This window comes from Mesocricetus auratus, unplaced genomic scaffold, assembly GCF_017639785.1.
Source record: "Mesocricetus auratus isolate SY011 unplaced genomic scaffold, BCM_Maur_2.0 Super-Scaffold_6730, whole genome shotgun sequence".
Taxonomy (NCBI): Eukaryota; Metazoa; Chordata; class Mammalia; order Rodentia; family Cricetidae; genus Mesocricetus; species Mesocricetus auratus.
Window position 1 is genome coordinate 17534923 of NW_024429184.1, and position 20393 is coordinate 17555315.

The 20393-nt window shown below is 51.3% G+C and overlaps 1 protein-coding gene across 1 annotated transcript; it reads left to right on the top strand.

Moving 5' to 3' along the window:
• Window positions 1-12051: 12051 nt before the first annotated feature.
• Aqp3 (aquaporin 3 (Gill blood group)) lies at window positions 12052-17499 on the top strand. The gene is made up of 6 exons (XM_005078855.3): window positions 12052-12235; window positions 15039-15165; window positions 15458-15595; window positions 15895-16013; window positions 16280-16497; window positions 16580-17499. Exons 1-6 carry the CDS (start codon window positions 12128-12130, stop codon window positions 16746-16748), a joined length of 879 nt encoding a protein of 292 aa, XP_005078912.1. The 5' UTR covers window positions 12052-12127; the 3' UTR covers window positions 16749-17499.
• Window positions 17500-20393: the final 2894 nt, after the last annotated feature.

Below are 20393 nucleotides of genomic sequence, written 5' to 3' on the forward strand. Positions count from 1 at the left end.
GCAGTGCCTCCTTGTGTGAGTGCTGTCGCCTCTCAGCATCCAGCAGCGGAGAAAGCCGTAGACCAGACAGCACTTGGGTGTATGGAGTTAAGGGGACCCCCCAGCCCAGAGGAGGCACGTGAAGCACTGGGTACTGCTGCCCAGCCTCTCAGTGTGAGTCCTGCCATCCTCTGCGGCTGCCTCTAGTCCCCATTACTGCACTACACACCTCACTGCAGGAGCTCTGAGGGAGGCCGGATGTAGCCTCAGCCTGGTCCACACCCCTTTCTGGCAGCCACTCCCTGCTTTTCTCCCCTAATCCTGGCTGGTTTATTTTTTTAGACTCAGCTCAAATAGCGCCCCTCCTAGTCTCTGCCCTCACCCCAGCCTGAGATGCTTCTTCCCTCTTGTGAAGTGGGAATGCAGTTGCTCCTTGTGGAGTTTACTTGGCAGGCATGTATACCAGTGCGCACCTCCTATTGTCTTTTTGCTCTCTGGGCACCTGACTTGTCTTTTCTTGTGGTTTTCGCCTGCTCTGTGAGAAAGCTCCGTGAGGACAGAGAACACGCTGAACTCGGATGACTTGGTGCTCCTCTTGGCACCTAGAATGGGACTTTGGGAGGAGACGATAGATTTAAAAGGAGCACCTAGCCCAAGCAGGTGGAAACCAGGCACCACCAGAAGGCCACAAGGCGTCAGAACTTGTGGACTATGCCTAGAGCAGGTGAGGTGGTGGTGGTGGTGAGAGAAAGCTAGCCTAAGGCTAACTTCGAGCCGGGCGTTGGTGGCGCACGCCTTTAATCCCAGCACTCGGGAGGCAGAGGCAGGCGGACGTCTTGAGTTTATTCATGCCAGCCTGGTCTACACAGAATGAGTTCTAGGACAGCCAAGGTTACACAGAGAAACCCTATCTCCAACAAACAAATGAAAAACAGAGGTTGAGGAGCACTGGCTGCTCTTCCAGAGGTCCTGAGTTCAATTCCCAGCATCCGCATGGTGGCTCACAACCATCTGTAACTAGTCCCGTGGGATAGGATGCCCTCCCTCTTCTGATAATGCGGACAAAGCATTATCAGATCCATATACATAGACAAATGGGTCTTAAACAACAACATACATATATGACACTGTTAACTGCCAGGTGTTGGCTTCCATACCTTTTCTTAGTTTTTTGAGACAGGGTCCTCTATAGCCCAGGTTGGCCTTGAACTCATTGTATAGGTGAGTCTGGTGTTGAATTCCTGAGTCTTCTACTTCCCAAGTGCTGGGATTATGGGTGTATGTAATGCTTGGCTTGACTTTCATATTTTATGTGTAGAATTTGGTTATATAATCATACCAGCCCTATAAAGGAGGTACTTGGCCAGTGACTCACACCTTTAATTAATCCCAGCACTTGGGAGGCAAAGGCAGGTCCATCTCTGTGAGTTGGAGGCCAGCCTGGTCTACAAAGAAACCCTGTCTTGAACTCCCCCCCCCCCCAAAAAAAAAGAAAGTATTTTAGCTCCTTTCTGAATCAGGCTGAGTGCTGAGTGTTACCAGTTATACAGGAACTTGAATGCATGACCAGTGAGCTCCATCGTGATGAGAAACCACAGAAAGGAAAGCACTCTCGCTTATAGTTTTGTCTTTGTGGACATTACCCTGTTCCACCTGTCTTTAGACAGCTCAGCCCGGGCTTGACATTAGCACAGGGAATTGAGTTGGTTGGAGTCTACACCTGTGTTCTGTAGTCATTTGTGAAGAAGCGTCTGTGCTGTAACTCCCCTTACAAAGCCAGGTAGCTCATGCGCTAAGCTTGCTGTTGCCTTGTCTCCGCCCCTTTTGCCCTTGGCCTGTTTCTGGGACAGTTCCTCTGCGGCTCTAAGGAAAGCCAGGATTGGCTGGGCAAAACCTTCAGGCCCTTGTACAAATCCAGCTGGAGGAAGGGGTGGGCAGTGTGCGCCGTCAGAAGCAGGTCCTTAGCAGGTGGCCCTAGGAGGCATAGGTACCAGAGCCCATCAGGGGTTGGGCCTTCTTTTGACGTGGCTCACTCCTGTCATCTATAATAAGGCATACAACCATGGCTTTGTTGAGGGCCCTCTGCATGCCCAAGTGGCAAAAAAAACAAGAGGCTAAGATCTCAGAAACCCAACGAGCCACACCACTCCATGCACACTGCCCTTGCCTGACCCGGGGCGGGAAGCCTAAGCTTTCATTTAAATCCCTCACATGGCAGCTCCAACCTGTTTTCCTCAGATCTCCAGGAGGCAAGAAAAGAGATGGCTACCCTGGCTCTTTACGACAGTACAGGGTGACACTTGCTTGGCCGTTTGGGTCTCAGTTCACAGAGTTTTGGAGTTCAGGTCAGGAGAAAGAAAAAGTAACAAGTTAGAATGCGGGAATCCTGGACTTTTTCCCGTGGCTTTGAGAAAAACTGTTCCCTTTAGGAGAGGGGATGTTCAGACTTTCAAAGTTCTGATCTTTGAATCTTCTTTTGTTCAATGTGGTGAATTCTGAAGTCAGTTTCCACCTCCCTGGCCACAATACGGTCAACTTTTCTCGGTTCGAATCTTAGCTGAAGCCCCTGTTTTCCTCCACCCAGCTCCTTACTTTGGAAGAAAAAGTAGTGTTCCCCAAACCCAGGGGTCTGTGAATCAGGCTACACTCAGTGGAGTCCTGGAGTCAGATTTGGGCTAATTAGCCTCTCCCCAGTATACATACATGTCACCCGTCCACATCCGGTACTTGTGAGTCAGGGTTAATCCAGTTGAGTGATAAGGGAGAGGGGAAGCTTGGGGGCCTGAGTCATCCATACTCTTCACGGGAAAGGCCATTCTGCCCATTACCCTTGGGTTGCCCCAGGGAACTAAGTGGGACCAAGTAAAGGGGCGTTACAGAGGGAGACATCCTCTTGCTCCTCGACTTTTGAGAGGAGGGTGGGGAACACGGTTTTTCTGGTTTCTATGAGGTTCAGCCATGTAGGAGCTTGTCCAGGGAGACATGGAGTTGCGGGGAGGCTATAAGCTGCTCTGGCTGTGCTGAGCCTGCCCTTTGGGTCAAGGGGTGAGGAGAGGAGATGGGGTGACGGAGATAAAGGAGAGACAGGCCTGGGCTGTAGGTCTGTCCAGACCTGCAAGGACAAGGAGGGAAACCCCTGACCCACTTCTCTTCTGGCTTGCTAGTGCTCCCTTCCAGGCCCTGGAGTGCAGCTGTTATAGCCAAGACCTAGAGGGGCAGGGACAAGGGACGGGACGGGAACACGAGTATTCGGCTGCACCCCAGCTCAGGCCCAAACTTCTGCTCCTCAAAAGCAAGACAGAACTTGAAGTTCCCAAGAATTGAAGTCGACTGGGCCTTGACTCAAGGGCAGCACTGAGATCCAACCCCCTGTTCTATATGCAGACATGGCATCCTGGTCTTTCTCTAATCTTCCCTCCACAATATGCCCACTGTGATCTCCAAACTTCTCAGCCCACTGACCCCGGATCTGGAGGCCCTTAGAAGAACTCCTAACTGCAGAGTCTCCTGATACACCCTGTCCCTTCCCTAGAGCCCTCCCTGTGACTCCTCTCCCTTTAGGCAGGAGGCTGCTACCTTGTAATTAGCGATGGGCTGGGATGAGGAGAGAGTGACTGGGACTCATGCAGCACATGGGTAGCCTTTCGGCATGTCACATATTTCCTTTTGCGAAGTCCCTATGAATGCACCTACTGTTTGAGCTCCTTCATAGACCGCGGTCTATCTGGTCCCAGGTTCAGATCTCAGGTCCAACTCCTTTCCACTCCTGCCCACCTGCCCTCCTCATTCTGCCTTGTGAATCCTCCATTCCCCAAGCCATTTCCATGCATCTGACCTCTTTTTCTTTATGGTTCTTCCTAGGCCTCCTGGCTTCAGTCCCTCTTCTTCCAACCTCCCTGTGCAAACTTCCATTAACCACTGTTCTGATGGGTGGAACATCTGCCAGAGGTCCAGGCTCGGCCTTCTGGCTTTCCTGCTCCCCACCTTCCAGCTGCATTAGTCTCACACCCTCAGAGCCTGGGAGCTTAAATAAGCCCAGCTCAATACATCCTTGTGCCCGAATGACATCCAGGGTTGCAGTGTAAGTCCCAAAGTGCTTCTCAAACCACCTATCTCCCTTTCTAGCTTCTCCATGGCTGCTCTCTCTCGCTCGACAGGCGACCATTCATTATCTCTCACCTAGAAGCCCATGCGTTCTTCTGCAGGAAGCCCACCAAATAGTCCAATCCTTCATTTCCTGGCCACAGGGATGGGGACTGAGCCAATTCTCTTTAGTTTAGATGTAGGAAGGGTATTAGTATTCCTATCTTCTTCACTGCTGGTCTTGACCTCCTCTTCTGGAAGAGCCCTCTTGGCTTTTCTGTCAGTGAGAAGGAAGAGGGGAAATCAGAAAGCGGGCCTTCAGGAATCTGGTTCTAAGAGGCAAGCTGGAGCCCTCCAGACATCCCTGGCTTGCTCCCAGTGGTGGCCTGGTATGGCAGCTCCATATATTAACCCTTCTTTCCTCAGTGGCTGGCATGAGGTAGGGCAAAATGTTCAGCAGTTTCTCCAGAACTTTCAACAGATTCCACCTCACCTGTCTTTTGAGGCTTTCTAAACACCAGACCAGATCCAGGCAAGGACACACTCAAATATGCCCATGGATACAATATGCACACATAGATCCTCATAAATACTGACACATGTCTAAGCATGCACCTGGATGTACATGGATGTTCACACATGAGCACATGTGGCTAAAGATCCAGTTTTTGGGCGTGATCCTTGATGACAATGTGGCATACTAAGCCTGAAATAATCTTCTTACTTTCTTAGTACTATCTGACTCTTACTGAGGTCCTAGAGACAGGGGGATCTCTGTGAGTTCAAGGCCAACCTGGTCTACAGAGCGAGTTCTAGGATAGCCAAGGCTACACAAAGGAACCCTATCTGGAAAAACAAACAAAACTGTAGAGAGAAGCCTTTTCCTTGCCAGCTGCTTTGGTTTTTCCCAACCAGTCGCCTGGGCTCTGCCACGTTGTAGTCCCCAAATAACACACAAGATGCTATATTAATTATGAAGCTGTTGGCCTTGCTTGTTTCTTACTGGCTAGCTCTGACTTAAGTATTTACCCCATAATTGTTATTCTAAGTATTTCTAAGTATTGGACTTCTTACCCCTATGTGGCTACATGGTGACTTCATGTGTTTCTCCCACCCAGAGTCCTCCTGGACTCCTAGTCCCACCTATCTTGCTTCCCTATTGGCCAACAGTGCTTTATTGATAGATACACAGGACTTCCCCATCACAAAACAAAACAAAAAGATTTATTTGTTTTTGTTTTATGTGCATTGATGTTTTGCCTGCATATATGTGTGTTTGAGGGTTCCAGATCCCCTAGAACTGTAATTGTAGACAATTGTTAATTTTATGTGGGTTTTGGGACTTGAACCTGGGTCATCTGGAAGAACAGTCAGTACTTTCAACTGCTGAGCCATCTCTCCAGCCCAAAATTAAAATAAAAAAATTTTTTTTGGTTTTATGAAAAGAGTTTCACTGTATAGCCCTGGTTGTCCTGGAACTCACTCTACAGACCAGGTTGGCCTGCAACTCACAGAGATCCATCTGCCTCTGCCTCCTGAGTGTTGGGATTAAAGACATGCGTCACCACTGCCCAGTTAAATAAATATTTTTTTTTTTCGAGACAGGGTTTCTTTGTGGCTTTGGAGGCTGTCCTGGAACTCGCTTGGTAGTCCAGGCTGGTCTCGAACTCACAGAGATCCGCCTGCCTCTGCCTCCCGAGTGCTGGGCTTAAAGGCGTGCGCCACCAACGCCCAGCCAAATAAATATATTTTTAAAGACTTATTTTAGGGGCTCAGGGCAAACAGGCACACAAGTGGTACACAGACATACACCCATATACATAGAGAGTGAGTAAATATAAATCTATTGAAGCTAGACGTGGTGGTGTATGTACTCAGGAGGCAGAGGCAGGTGAGTTCAAGGCCAGTCTTCACCAGAACAGCCAGGGTTACATAGTGAGACCCTGTCTCAAAAGAGAAAGGAAGGGAGGGAGGGAAAGAGGAGGGGAGGGATGAAGGAAGGAAGGAAAGGAAGGAAGGGAGGGAAAAAACCAAACACTTATTTTGACCTGCTCTGTCTTGGACCTGGGCCAGTTCCCTCCTCCTGAGGCACCCTGGTGGTCCCCTGCTCCCAAGAGGTCACTGAACTTAGTGAGGACACAGCATAGTGCACTACAGATCAGAACTGCTGCACTCAAATGATCCTCCTGCCTCCCTGTCCGGAATAGCTGGGATGTCACCATGCCAAGAGAAAAACAAACACACTTTATTTTTTACATGCAAGTGTATCCATGCATATGTATATATGTATGTGAGTGCTGGTGCCCTGCCAGGGAGACCATGAAAAGGTGTAGGACCCTTTGGAGCTGGAGCTCAAGTTGTTGAGAGACACCTGCCTAATGTGCGTGCTGAGAACAGAACTCAAGTCCTGTGGAAAACAGGCTAACACTCTTAACCATTGAGCCGTCTCTCCAGGCCCTGGGTTGCTCTCATTCAGATCAAAAAAATTGGGGTGGGGGGCAGGAAATGAAAGATGTATCATCCTTCCCCCTGGAGGGCCCCAGCCAGCCTCTGGTCCAGCAGGCTGCAACTTGCATCTTTCAGCCCATCCCTAGGCTGGGGACCCACTCCTCCTCCAGCTCTGACCTTGAAGGAGTCATGGCCTCCCACAGTAGGATGGGCATCCAGGCCCTGTCCCTAACTCAACCTCTTGCTTGGGTGAGACATAGGCCTTGCTCAAGATGCCCAAGGAAGAGGCCTCACTTCCTCCTTTCCTCCTCAGAGCTGGCTGGCTACTTGCCCTCGATCTTGGCTCTCTTTCCCAAAGTACCAGAGGGAGCCCCGAGGGCTCCAGGTAAGCTGTGTGATGACTCAGAGGGATGGGACTTTATCAAGGTGTCTCTTCTCTGTGACTGTCTTCTGCTTTTGTACCAGGGGGTACCAATCACATTAACTATACTGAAAATGGTGCCCCGGAGTTACTCAGCAGTGAATGAGGGACCCCCCCCTTCTACTCCACCCTCAGGCCAGCCTGGTACTTGTGGACAGGCATCCTTCATCCTCTCTATCCCAGGTGCATAGGAGCTGACAGGAATAAGGGGCCTTTGGAAGGTGCCCTTCCTCTCCTTCAAGTAGGGTCCTCCTTCACCCATTTTTTTTTTTTTTTTTTTTGGTTTTTCGAGACAGGGTTTCTCTGTGGCTTTTGGAGGCTGTCCTGGAACTCGCTCGGTAGACCAGGCTGGTCTCGAACTCACAGAGATCCGCCTGCCTCTGCCTCTCGAGTGCTGGGATTAAAGGCATGCGCCACCAACGCCCGGCTCCTCCTTCACCCATTAAGGAGTAGGAAGGTCTACCCATCCATACTGTCGTAATTCTGACCCTAGCCATTCCAATGGGCCTATGTTTGGATATGAGTGTATACCATGGTCACGGATACAGATGAGTTTGGTGGAATTACATGGCATCTTAGTTCTATTTGCTGATCCTGGTTGAGAAGACAAGGGGGAATTAGGACCTCAAGGTCCTGGCCTTGAGACAAAGATGCTCCATATTGATCTGCAGCCCCAGGCTTCTAGACAGGCACATCCATACACAGGCATACAGTGAGTGTGTAGAACTTCCTACATAGAAGTAAATGGAGCTCTAGGAGAATAAGAAGACATACTTTTACCCCCTCCCTCAGGCCCTCCTATGTGAGCTGGGTACAAATTCATGTTCTGGGGCTCTCATGGCTCTGGGATATATATCCATTATACAAATACACACACACACACACACACACACACACCAACACACATGTGTGCACCTGCTTTTCTCTTTTGCTCTGGTTGTAGGCCAGGCTCTGCTAGCAGCAGGCTTAGGATGGGCAAGGAGGGGATGGGGTGCTGTGGACTGAGTTCTCTCTCTCTCTCTCTCTCTCTCTCTCTCTCTCTCTCTCTCTCTCTCTCTCTCTCTCTCTCTCTCTCTCTCTCTAAGGCATTATCTCTCTATGTAGTCCTGGCTGTCCTGGAGCATGCTACGTACATCAGGCTGGCCTCAGACTCAGAGATCCTCCCAAGTGCTGGGATTAAGGCATGCACCACTCTGCCAGAATCTCGTCTCCTATTGTGTTGAGGAATCCCTGCCCTCTGCCATCTTTGCAGCTCTACCCCAGGCAATGAGAGGCCTAGAAGCACAAGAAGGGTGGAGAACTGTGGGCATCCTGGCAGGAGGTGGTCCCCACTCCCATAAACCACAGTTGGAGTTCTGGCACCAGGAGTCTTGTGTTCTGCCTTGAGTCACAGGCTGGCAACAGGGCCAGCAGGCAGGCACTCGGTGATGGCTGCCTGATTCACTGTGGAGCCTCCCAGCCCAGAGGGGAGGGGGTGTCTGGGAAAGGGGCCTCTCTTTGGGCCAAGGACTATGAGAAGCTTTATGTAGTGGTTGCATATACCTGTGAGCCTATGGGCAGGTTCTATGCAAATGAAATCCCTTAAGCAAAGTGAAGTGTCTGTAGGTAAGAATGTAACTACAAGCTGTATGTGTGCATGTATGCGTGTACATATAAATGCAGCTATGTGCCTGAGCATTTGTGAATCTACCTTATGCATTGCTAATCCTCAACAGTAGGATTTTCTCTCCAACACCTTTGCTCTTTTCCTGTTGAGGTAGGTGGAACTTGGTGTATAGGCTGATCTCAATTTCACAGAAATCTGCCTGCAGTTGCCTTCCAAGAGCTGGGATTAAAAGTGCTCTCCACACCATTGTGTCTGACTTTTTCTTTCTCTTGGTATTTTTGCTCTTACATTTATGGGGGCAGGACACATACCTCAGTGCATGTGTGAGGGCCAGAGGGCAACCTATAGGGTTGGTTCTCTTCCTTCCACCACGTGGGTCGCTGGAGTTGAACTCGGCTCACCAGGCCTGGAGGAAGGCACCTTCTCCAGCTGAGTCATCTCACTGCTCTCGTTTTTTTTTTGAGCAAAGGTCTCTTGTAGCCCAGCACGTGCTCAAACTCGATATGAAGCCAAGAATGACCTAGAACTCCTGATCCTCTTGCCTCCACCTCTAAGTGCTGGGTTTATAGGTATGCCTCACTCAAGGACAGCCATTCTTCAGAGGACAAGTCCCCAGGGACTTCAGCTCACCCAGATTAAGCCCTGAAAAATGTAGTTTCTTTGGTCTCCCCTGGCAATAAATGTACAGACTCTCAGTCCACTAAATCTGTTTCTAGTTGATTAGTTGATTGATTTATCTTTTTGATACCAGGGATCAAACTCAAGACCTTGGGCATGCTAGGTAAGTATTTTACCATTGAACTAAACCCTCAGCCCAGTTTTCCAATCGTTAAATGAAACTTGGGAGAGTGGTTCATGCCTATAACCCCAGCAGCACTTGAGAGGTTTAGGCAAGAGGTTGTCAAGAGCTGGAGGCCAGCACTGGGCTACCTAGTGAGTTCAGGGCCAGTTTGAATTACAGTTTGAGTGACTTTGTCTCAAAAACAAACAAACCAGTCAACCAACCAAACAAACCAACCCAAGGTAAACAGGTAAATAAATGCAGCTCAGGGTGGGGGTGGGGCTCAATAGCAGAATACAGGCTCAGCATGCTGTGCTGCAGGCCCTGAGCTGTAAGCCTGAGCACTGGAGGAAAATGAAGAAAGAAAAAGCAGGCAGGCAGCACTGAGAGCAATATTGCCTGATGTTCCCCTGACTGGTGGATCAGGCATTCTTACAGCTTGTGTGATGTAATCTCTCTCTCCCCATATTTTAGATTTTTGAGACATAGTCTCCCTTTTTTTGGGCAGGGGGTTGAGACAGGGTCTCACTATGTAGACCAGGCTGTCCTGAAACTCACAGAGATCTAGTTACTTCTACTTCCTGAGTGCTAGAATAAAATTCCAGCACCATCATCTTATTTTTTATTTTGTTGGGTTTTGTGTGTGTGTGTGTGTGTGTATGAATAGTCAGTCCTGGTTGTCCTGGAACTCAGGCTATAAACCAGATTGGCTTCAAACTCAGAGATTTTTATTTATTTATTTATTATTATTGTTTTGGTTTTTCGAGACAGGGTTTCTTTGTGGCTTTGGAGGATGGCCTGAACTAGCTCTTGTATATTAGGCTGGTCTCCAACTCAACAGAAATCCGCCTGCCTCTGTCTCCCGAGTGCTGGGATTAAAGTTGTGCGCCACCAGCGCCTGGCTATTTTTATTATTTTTAATTGTGTGTCTGTATGTGGGTTTGCCCACTTGAGTGAAGGAGCCCACAGAGGCCAGAGACACAGATAGGCTCTCCTGGAGTTGTTGGTCATGAGCGGCCTGGTGTGGGTGCTGGTCATCTGTAAGAATAGGTCACTCTTAACCACTGAGCCATCTCTCCAGGTCTCCCACCTCCACACTGGTTTTGAGACAGGCTGTTAATAAGTTGTCCAGGCTGGCCTTTAAGGCAGACATGCCTTGGCCGGATGGTGGTGGTGCATGCCTTTAATCCCAGCACTCAGGAAGCAGAGGCAGGAGGATCTCTGTGAGTTTAAGACCATCCTGGTTACAGCCTGAGTTTCGGGACAGCTAGGGTTGTTATATAGAGAAACCCTGTCTGGGGAGTAGGGTGGGGGAGGGAGGGAGACATGCCTTGAACTAGTAAACTTCCTGTCAGTCCTCCTGAGTAGCTGGTGAACTCTTTTTTTTTTTTTTGGCTTTTTCGAGACAGGGTTTCTCTGTGGCTTTGGAGGCTGTCCTGGAACTAGCTCTTGTAGACCATGCTGGCCTCGAACTCACAGAGATCCGCCTGCCTCTGCCTCCCGAGTGCTGGGATTAAAGGCGTGCGCCACCACCGCCCGGCACTGGTGAACTCTTTTTGAGATAGTGTCTTATTATGAAGCCGAAACTGATTCTAAAGCCACAGTTTTCCTAACTCAGTCTCCTGAGTGCTGGGGTTGCAGGTATGTGCCATGATACCTGACTCAGTTTAATCTCTTTGAAAAATTAATGAATTGTAAAAAATTAATTAATTGTGCCAGATGTTCTTATTCACGCTTTTAATCACAGCACCTGAGAGGCAGAGGCAGGCAGATCTCTGTGAGTTCTTGGTCAGTCGGGGCTACACAGTAAGACCCTGTCTCCAGAAAAACTATGATGTATGTTTAGGCACATGCACCACTAGGAATGTGTGGGATTCTCTCCTGCCTCCATGTGATTTTAGGGATTGAACTCAGATTATTAAGCTACCATGGTAAACACTCTTCCTGCTGAGCCATTGCCTGGCCCCCAGTTTAATTACTTAAAAGGATAGATTCACTTCGATGGTAGGTCAGCCAGGTGGGGAAAGGAGTTAAAAACCAGCTGGAATTCACCCTGCTGGCATGATGATGTGACATGTCGGGACAACTGCCGCTCAGCCTCAGGAGCCATGGGTATAGTGCAGCATGCCCGACAAGAGAAAGCTCGGGTACCCCAGCCAGCATGTGCACAGCGAAGGTAGATCAGGCACACAGGACATATGCCGTGTTGACACAGCTATGGTCATAGTCGACCAACACATTCAACAAGTGACATGTTCCTAGAGCGCAAGAAGGAACTCAGCGCACGGATGTGCCTATCGGGGAGGACTCTTCCCACTTGGGGCCAATAGCCTCCTCTTCAGCCGCCTGATGGAGGACCTGCTCTGTCCGGTCATCTTGTAGCAAGCTGGTTCCTCTCCATGATGACAGGTTCCACCCCTAGCGTGAGACGATGCCCACAAGATTCACTGTGAACACAGGAGAATTTTTTTTTTTTTTGCTCCGGTCTCTTTTCACAGTACTTTTGTCCTCACCTACACTGACTCCCTCCATTAAGTGCCCTCCAGAGTCAACCCACCCTTAAAACTCCTGGGGACCTTCCTCACCAGCTCGGGTCACCCCACCAGTGCCCTTAGGCTGGGCGGTGGGCGGTGGGCGGTGGGCGGTGGCCGCACTCCGCCCCGGCAGGGCTCTGCGGTGAGGCTCCGCGGGCGGGGCCGCTCTCCCGTGCATATAAAGGGCGCCACCTAGGCTCCGGGCCACCGCTCTCGGTGCCCGCCGCTAGCCGCTTGTCGCCCCCACGCCCTACCGCGTCGCTGCTTGCCTTGCCATGGGTCGACAGAAGGAGTTGGTGAACCGTTGCGGGGAGATGCTCCATATCCGCTACAGGTTGCTTCGCCAGGCGCTGGCGGAGTGCCTGGGGACCCTCATCCTTGTGGTGAGTGCCGGGAAGTGAACGAGCCCTTTCCCTTTCCAGTTCCCGCGCTCCCCGACTCCTTATTCACCGCAGGGACAGTTTTTCAAGGCAGACCGGACCAATCTCCCAGCTCCGCTCTGCTCTCCAGGCTTAGCCCTCAGGGTCAAGCTGACCTCCAGAGCCCTCATCTGGGATTCCCAGTTCTAACTCAGTTCCTGACAGCCCGGACTCGAGGACGAACGTGTTACTCAGCGAGAGACCCAGCTTCTTTACCTTTCCACTGGAGATCCAGACCACCGGCTGTCAGAAGGGTCACCCCTACCGTTAGGGACCTTCAGCCCTTTCTCTTAGTTCCCAGTCTTCCAGCTTCCCCGAGCCCCAGCCTCAGGGCACAGTGAAGGCAAACGGACCCCGTATTAGGTTATTTGGGTCTTGGGTGTCTGGCCACAAATGAATAATTAAACCTCAGAAGTCCAAAAGTTGCAGTAGTGAGGACAGGTCACCACAGGTGGGGGCAGAGGGCGCAGGTCTCCTGCGCTGCAAGCAGCAAAACTGGTAGAAATGGAAGCCAGGTGATTGTGGAACGGAGGCCTCCAAATGTTGTGTGTCTCTAAATGTTTCCCTCCTGCTCATCTGCTGCCAGCCTTTGCTGAAGACTGTGGTCTTTTGATCCTTCCTCTGCTGTCAGTTACTCATGGTCCTCCAGAGCCTCCTTGCTGAGGCTTCTGCGGTTTTGCTCTGAGTAGTTCTGGATAACTCTGGGTGTACTTATTTCTTGGTCTGACAGGCAGTTATGTTCATTTCCTGTCCCAGTTACTCTGATTTTTTTCAGCCATTGATGCCGGTTTCCTTACATTTGTTTCCCCTGCTTCTCTCTCTCTCTCTCTCTCTCTCTCTCTCTCTCTCTCTCTCTCTCTCTCTCTCTCTCTCTCTCTCTCTGTCTCTCTCTTTTGGTTTTTCAAGGCAGGGTTTCTCTGTGGCTTTGGAGGTTGAGGCTGTCCTGGAACTCACACTTGTAGACCAGGCTGGCCTCGAACTCACAGAGATCCGCTGCCTCTGCCTCCCGAGTGCTGCGATTAAAGGTGTGAGCCACCACTGCCCCATTACAATGGGTGGGTTACTTGAGTTCCAGCGCCCCTGAGTCCTAAGTAATACACATCAGTTAAATGACAAGAGGGGGTGGCGGGAGGCCTCACAGAGAGAACAGGTCCCAAACTTGCCTCTGACTTCATAGACCAGTGGCCTATCAGTTGTCCCCATTCTTTCTCTCCCCTGTGCCAAAAAGGGAGTGGAGGGGGCCTATCACCCTTCTCCACTGTTCTCTATCTTGATTTGGGAGTCCAGCCACCTGCTTTGGAGCAACAAGGGCAGGGGAGGTGTCTTCCACTTCACTGAGGGCCTCCTTCCCTGAGCCCCAGGATCATTCATTTGGCTTATCGTGGACCCCAAAAAGAGGGTGCTGGAACTGTGGTGAAGGTTCTCAGGCTCAGGGTGATGTGAGGGATCAGGTGTCTGTGAAATGCAGAGCCAGGGTGTCTGGAGGTCTGATCTAGGGGATACCTTGATGGCTGAGGGCTTGCTTGTGTACTGATGTTGAGGACACCCAGAACCTTGCAGTGTCAGAATCCAGATTGTCTTTGGGGAAGGGAAAAGCCCCCCTCTCCAAGGTATGTAGTTGGATGGGGTGAGGGGCTAGCTGAGGTGTGGTGGGGTGGTAGGGGTGGAGAAGGAAGAGGAAGATTAGCCCCAGGGTGGTGGAACTGGCTTTGATGGCTCCTCCTTCAAGGCCTCTTTGGCATGAAGCCCGGTCTGGGCCTCAGGCAGGCAAAGAGCTCAGGCCAGGGTCTGGCTGGGCAGTGTCCCCGACCTCCACAGGCGTCCACCCTGACCCTTCCAGTCCCTGGCCTTTGCTTGTCTTGACTGTACACCTTTGCCCTGCATCGCTGCCCTGGCCTGCCTCTGCCTCCTGAGTGCCGGGATCAGGTCCAGCTCAGCAGAGCACTTAGTGAGAAATGAGGAAGGAGTCTCCGGCTGGGCTGCAGGAGCTTTGAGGGATACTACAGACTCAGGACTACAGCCCTTTACAGCTGGCGGAGAGTATTTTCCTTTTTGGACACATATCCCGTCCTGTACATGCCGAACTTGAGGGACCCTAGTCCCTTTTAGTCCCTGTACCCCAGAAGGAAGGTTAGAACACACCTCACTGGTGTCAGAGGAAAGCCTCTTAAAGCCTCGTATTTAGGACGCTCCAGTCTGAGTGGGAATCCTGAGGCAGAGGGCTGGCGAAGGAAGAGGAAGACTGGCCTGGGGGGTGCTGAGGAGATCCAGGACAGTAAGGCTGGAACGTGATGAGGGCCAGACTCAGGAGCAGATTCACCCTCACTTTTTTTTTTGTTTTTTTGTTTTTGTTTTTCGAGACAGGGCTTCTCTGTATTGTTTTGGAGGCTGTCCTGGAACTCGCTCTGTAGACCAGGCTGGCCTTGAACTCACAGCGATCCACCTGCTTCTGCGTCCCAAGTTCTGGGATTAAAGGCATGCGCCACCAACGCCCGGCCTCACCCTCACTTTTGTGAGGCAGAGGCAGGCGGATCTCTGTGAGTTCCAGGTCTGGTCTACAGAGCAAGTTCCAGGACAGCCTCCAAAGCAATACAGAGAAACCCTGCCCCGAAAAACCAAAAAAGAAAAAACAAAAAAGATGGTACACATGTAGGTGAAGGGCTTGAGACTGCAGGAGGAAGGGTTTGGGCTACACTCTAGGAAGGACTTTCAGTCCTCTGCGGTGGCAGGTGCTGCTGGCTCTCATTTGTCCTGTTCTCTGTCACAGATGTTCGGCTGTGGCTCCGTGGCTCAGGTGGTGCTCAGCCGGGGCACCCATGGTGGCTTCCTCACCATCAACCTGGCTTTTGGTTTTGCTGTCACCCTTGCCATCCTGGTGGCCGGCCAAGTGTCTGGTAAGTCCTCAGCCTCAGCCTCAGCCCCTGCTGGCATTGCCAACGACTCTGGCTAGAGAGCAGAGACGGAGGGACATCCCCAAGTCCTGGAGACAAGGGTGGAAGAGATTTGACACTTGACAGAACCTTTGACTCATCTTGGAATCATAGATTATCAGTCAGTTTGTGACATAGTCCAACTGCCATGCAGGCCAAGAAAACCTTCCTGCACCCCAGGAGGGAGGAGCACACGGGAGCCCTGGCCTCCCCATGGTATTGGGCAATAGCTGATGTTTCCATCCCCTCTCCTCAGGAGCCCACTTGAACCCCGCTGTGACCTTCGCCATGTGCTTCCTGGCACGTGAGCCCTGGATCAAGCTGCCCATCTACACGCTGGCACAGACGCTGGGGGCCTTCTTGGGGGCCGGGATCGTTTTTGGGCTGTACTACGGTAAGCGTTCCCCATCCTGCCCTCCCCCACTTCACTCTCCCCCTTCAAGCACTTGGCACCAGTCCTGTGGATGACAGCTGAGGCCTGCCCGGGCCCAGGGCTCATGACTCATCAACATGCAGGCCCAGGTTGGGGGCTCAGAGGGAAAGAAACAAGTTGGGCAACAACAGAGTCCCAGGTCCTCCCCACCCTGGGCCTCCAGAGTAATACGCTTACCCATGACCCCTGGCAGGGTGGGGAGGGCAGGTCTTCGAGGGGAGGCGCTGCCTTTACTCACAATAGGTCTAATCTGTTACCAGATGCAATCTGGGCCTTTGCCAACAATGAGCTTATCGTCTCCGGCCCCAATGGCACAGCTGGCATCTTTGCCACCTATCCCTCTGGACACTTGGACATGGTCAATGGCTTCTTTGATCAGGTATGGATTGGGGACATTTGAGGGGAATTCAGAGTGACAGACTTGTTTTGGACATCGGACAACACTCCTTGATTGTAGCAGGATTTCTCAATTTGTGGGGACCCCAAGCTCAGAACATGGAGGCAGGTCCTATATAAAGCATGGGACTTCTCACTGGATTGCTGTGCCTGCAAGCATCCTAGGACCAGTCAGGGCTAGGCAGGGGAAGGGAAGGGTGGGAGTGTGGGGAAGGAGCTGTCCCTCATCTTGTTCTCTTCGTTCTCCAGTTCATAGGCACGGCCTCCCTCATCGTGTGTGTTCTGGCCATTGTTGACCCCTATAACAACCCTGTCCCCCGCGGCCTGGAAGCCTTCACGGTGGGCCTTGTGGTCCTGGTCATTGGAACCTCCATGGGCTTCAATTCTGGCTACGCTGTCAACCCTGCCCGTGACTTTGGCCCACGTCTTTTCACGGCTCTGGCTGGCTGGGGCTCTGAAGTCTTCACGTGAGTATAGCTGCAGCTCGGCTTAGCTCCCCTTTCCTCTGCCCTGCCTACGCGCCCCTGATCACCCGTATCTGCCCTCCAGGACCGGCCGGCACTGGTGGTGGGTGCCCATCGTCTCTCCGCTCCTCGGCTCCATTGCGGGTGTCTTCGTGTACCAGCTCATGATTGGCTGCCACCTGGAGCAGGCCCCACCCTCCACTGAGGCGGAGAACGTGAAACTGGCGCACTTGAAGCCCAAGGAACAGGTCTGAGTGGCCACCCGCCATCCCCACTCCACTCTCTGGAGTGTCCGCTGACTGTGGGGGCCACTCCCTGAAAGCCCCCTTGTGATGCCTCTCACAGGCTAAGACTCTCCCTGTACCTTCCCCTGCTGGATGGCCCTTCCAGAATTCCTACTGAACTCTGCCCAAAAAGACTTTAGGTCCCCACCCTTAAGCCAAGGTAGGATAGTAAGCAGGACCAAACATCCTTTTGTTTCCCAAAAGGAAAAAAAGTGTGCAGTGTGTACCTGCGTGCGTGCGCGCTGTCTTCCAGGCATTCAGGGCAAGGGACCAAGTTTTCAAAACAGACCCTAGCAGTTCAAGGGAGCCCGGGGGAAGGGAGTGAGCGACTTCAAGGGCTCCACGTGACGTGGACCCAGATGTGTGCTCCTGAGCATGTGTGTGTCTGCTCTTTTTTTACAGTGGGTTTCTAGGCTTTGGGAGGGGGGAAGGGTAAGAGGGGCATAGCTCACATTTGGAGCTGTGACCCCTGAGTAGGAACTGAGTAATGTGTTTCTGTCATAAGATTGGCATTGGGGTGGGGATGAAGTCCATACTGTAAGTTTCATATTTTCTGTTTTTTTTAATATATAAATATATACGTACATATATGTTACAGTTACAGTCTTAGGGATAGGGAGACTCCTTTTTAAAGGGGGTTTTTCCTTCCTTTAACCCTCAAATCAACAATGTACTGTTGCCTTTTATATAAAAAAGAATAAAATGTATGCATAAAACAGGAGCTGTGCCTTTCTGCTTGTTTTCCTTGTTTGTTTTGAGACAGAGTCTATGTAACTCTGGCTGTCCTGGGACTCACTCGGTAAACCAGGCTGGCCTTGAACTTACAGAGATCCCCTGCTGGCATCAATCATATGCTCCCCACATCAGAACGTGCTATTTTTCTGGAACTAGTATTTGACCTTTGGTGTTACTTGACCACAAACTCCCAGGTGTCTGTCTACGTTAGAGTCAAATCTCAGCTTCTATTCAATGATCCCTAGCTCCCACCCTCTTCCAAATTCTTCCATCTCTTCCCCCTCCCCAGGAGGCAGAACTGCCCAGAGAACTGAGAGTGTAAGTCCCCTGTGGCTGGAAGAGGCCGATCAGCCTGGGGACCTCTACTGTCCTCTGCAGCTGCTTAAGCTCCATCCAGACTCTTAGCAGGCTTTCTGCAACACAGGTTCCTCAGGGCTACGTTCCTGAGAGCAGGGCTCTTTGCCTGGTCCTCACTGCATCTGAGAATGCTCCAAGTCTTCCATCTGCACCCAGGTTCTCTAGAACCTGTCCCTGTCCTGGCCCAGCCCTGGCTACTTTCTGGGGCCCTGAGCTTTTCCACTTCATCGTCCAGTCCAAAGTCACGTGCCTGAACCAAGAACCTCTGCTGTTCTTACTCGAATCCCCTTCTGCCTCACTAGTCCGGGACATGTCCGAGCCCAGCAAGGCACAGGTTGTGTGACTAGCCTGGCACACCTGGACCCAGGAAGTACGCCTCATTTCTGGCTTCCTTACCTATCTGACTTAAATTTCACCAGGAATATGAGGGAAGCCTCCCTGCAGAGTTGATCCTGTAGGAGCCAGAAGCTCTTGGGCCTGCACAATTGTGGTGTTCTTGCTCCCTGCCCTCTTCACAGACGAGACTCAGGCCCAGAAAGGATTTAGACCCCACAGCTAGGACTGTGGCCCGGGAACAGGTAGAAGACGATTTCTCCACGATCTCTATCCTTTCCTTGTCCCCAACGAGAGGCATGTGTGGAACGCTGGAGCGACCTGAGCCAAAGGGAGTGTCCCATTCCCAGGCCTGAGGGGAAGGCTGGTAAACCTCGGGAGGAGAAGGTGCCTACTGAGTTTCACTCAGCATACCAGGCCACTCACTCAACATCCACAGCAGTCCTCCTTGGTTACCCCTCCCGTCCATGACCCTGCCCCACCGTCCTTCCTTTCAAATCCCACCAGCAAGCCAGGGGGTGACAGGGTCTTCAGGTGCCGGGACTAGAAGATAATGGAACCTGGGATCCACACCTGCCTGTCACAGGCCTCTCTAGTGTGTGTGTTCTTTCTCTAGACCTTAGTTTCCTCATCTGTGACACTGGGGTTAATAAAAGGAGCAAACAATAGGAAATGGCTTAACGTAGGCTGACTCGGCAGCTCAGCAGGTGAAAGGCACCTGCCATCAAACCCGACAAGGTCAGTCCCGTCTCTGGAACCCAAAAGGTGCAAGGAAGTACCAAATCCTCTGGAGCTGTCCCCTGAGCTCCACACTTGCACCTGGCCTGTTGACACATACATACACACTTGCAACAATAATGTAACTAAAAATATAAGTGGGCTTAACAGTGGCCAGAAATAAGGAAATACTCAGCAAATGGCCCGTCATGACTTTCCTTGCAGAGTACCAGGATGGGCTGGGAAAGTAGGGGCAGAAAGGATGCTGGGAGCTGTTTTGTATCGGTCATTGAATTCAACAAACATCTTTCGCCTGAGATCCCTTCCACACTCATGAATCTATTGAGGCGGGGAGGAGGAAGCAGGTGGTGACTTGCTCTTCTATGGCCAGGTGCTACAAGGCTCTTGGGATGGGTATGAGAGGCAAGACCGGTACACCATGTGCAAGGCCGAGGTGGGTAAGAGAGCACGTGTTGGATGGGCTGTCAGACCCGGGTAAAAGCCAGGACCGATGAGTAGGAACATGAGTGAGGCAGTCAGTCACCTTGCGAGCCCTGCAGGCAAGGAACTCCCCATGAATACGCCACTCATGGATACTAGCAAATTCTGGAAGGAAAATGCTCTACTTCTTATAAGAAAGTTTCTCTTCTGTTTCACAGAATTTATTTTCAGGGAAGCTAGGGAGAATTGGGAGAGTTGGCCCATGGGAGAGCAGCCATATCTCAGGGTTTGCAGAGGGCTCTTCTTCTGTGGGTCAAGACCTTTCCACATGCCCCTTTAAAGAAGCCATCTTCTTTTCTTTTTCTGAGACAAGGTTTCTCTGTGTAGCCCTGGCTGGTCTGCACACCAGGCTGGTCTTGAACTTATACAGATCTTCTTGCCTCTGCCTCCTGAGAGCTGGGATTTAAGGTGAGCGCCACCACCGCCAGGGATGCCAAATTTCTTAAAGCACTGATTTGCTCCAATCTGCTCCCTGAACCTTGAGTTTGGCTGCTGTCTGGGTACTTGGTTCTGTGTCTGTGCACACAAGCAAAGGCGCTTCCTCAGGACTTCTTGTGGGCCTGCATTTCTCTCTCCAAGCCAGGCTGTTTGTCTCTGGCTTTCTTTATCTTTGGCTCTCTGTGCCTACTTCTTTTTTTTTTTTTCTTTTCTTTCTTCGAGACAGGGTTTCTCTGTATTGTTTTGAAGGCTGTCCTGGAACTCGCTCTGTAGACCAGGCTGGCCTCGAACTCACAGAGATCCACCTGCCTCTGCCTCCCGAGTGCTGGGACTAAAGGCGTGCGCCACCACCGACTGGTGCCTACTTCTTCGTGTACCTCTGAAGAGGCATCATTGCATGTACTCGGGTCCGTTTCTCTGTGTACTTGGTGAATATCTCTAAGTGCAAGCGACGGTAGACAACCATCTGTGCTCCAGGGCATGTCTTCTTAATTCCTGGTAATGAGTGCTGGCTTGCTGCTAACTCTGCTTGTT

Excerpts from the sequence above, each read along its gene's own strand:
- Aqp3 (XM_005078855.3), top strand. The coding sequence starts at position 12,128 with ATGGGTCGACAGAAGGAGTTGGTGAACCGTTGCGGGGAGATGCTCCAT. Across the intron at positions 12,236-15,038 it reads TGGGGACCCTCATCCTTGTG|ATGTTCGGCTGTGGCTCCGT; the intron begins GTGAGTGCCGGG and ends TCTCTGTCACAG. Across the intron at positions 15,166-15,457 it reads GGTGGCCGGCCAAGTGTCTG|GAGCCCACTTGAACCCCGCT; the intron begins GTAAGTCCTCAG and ends CCCTCTCCTCAG.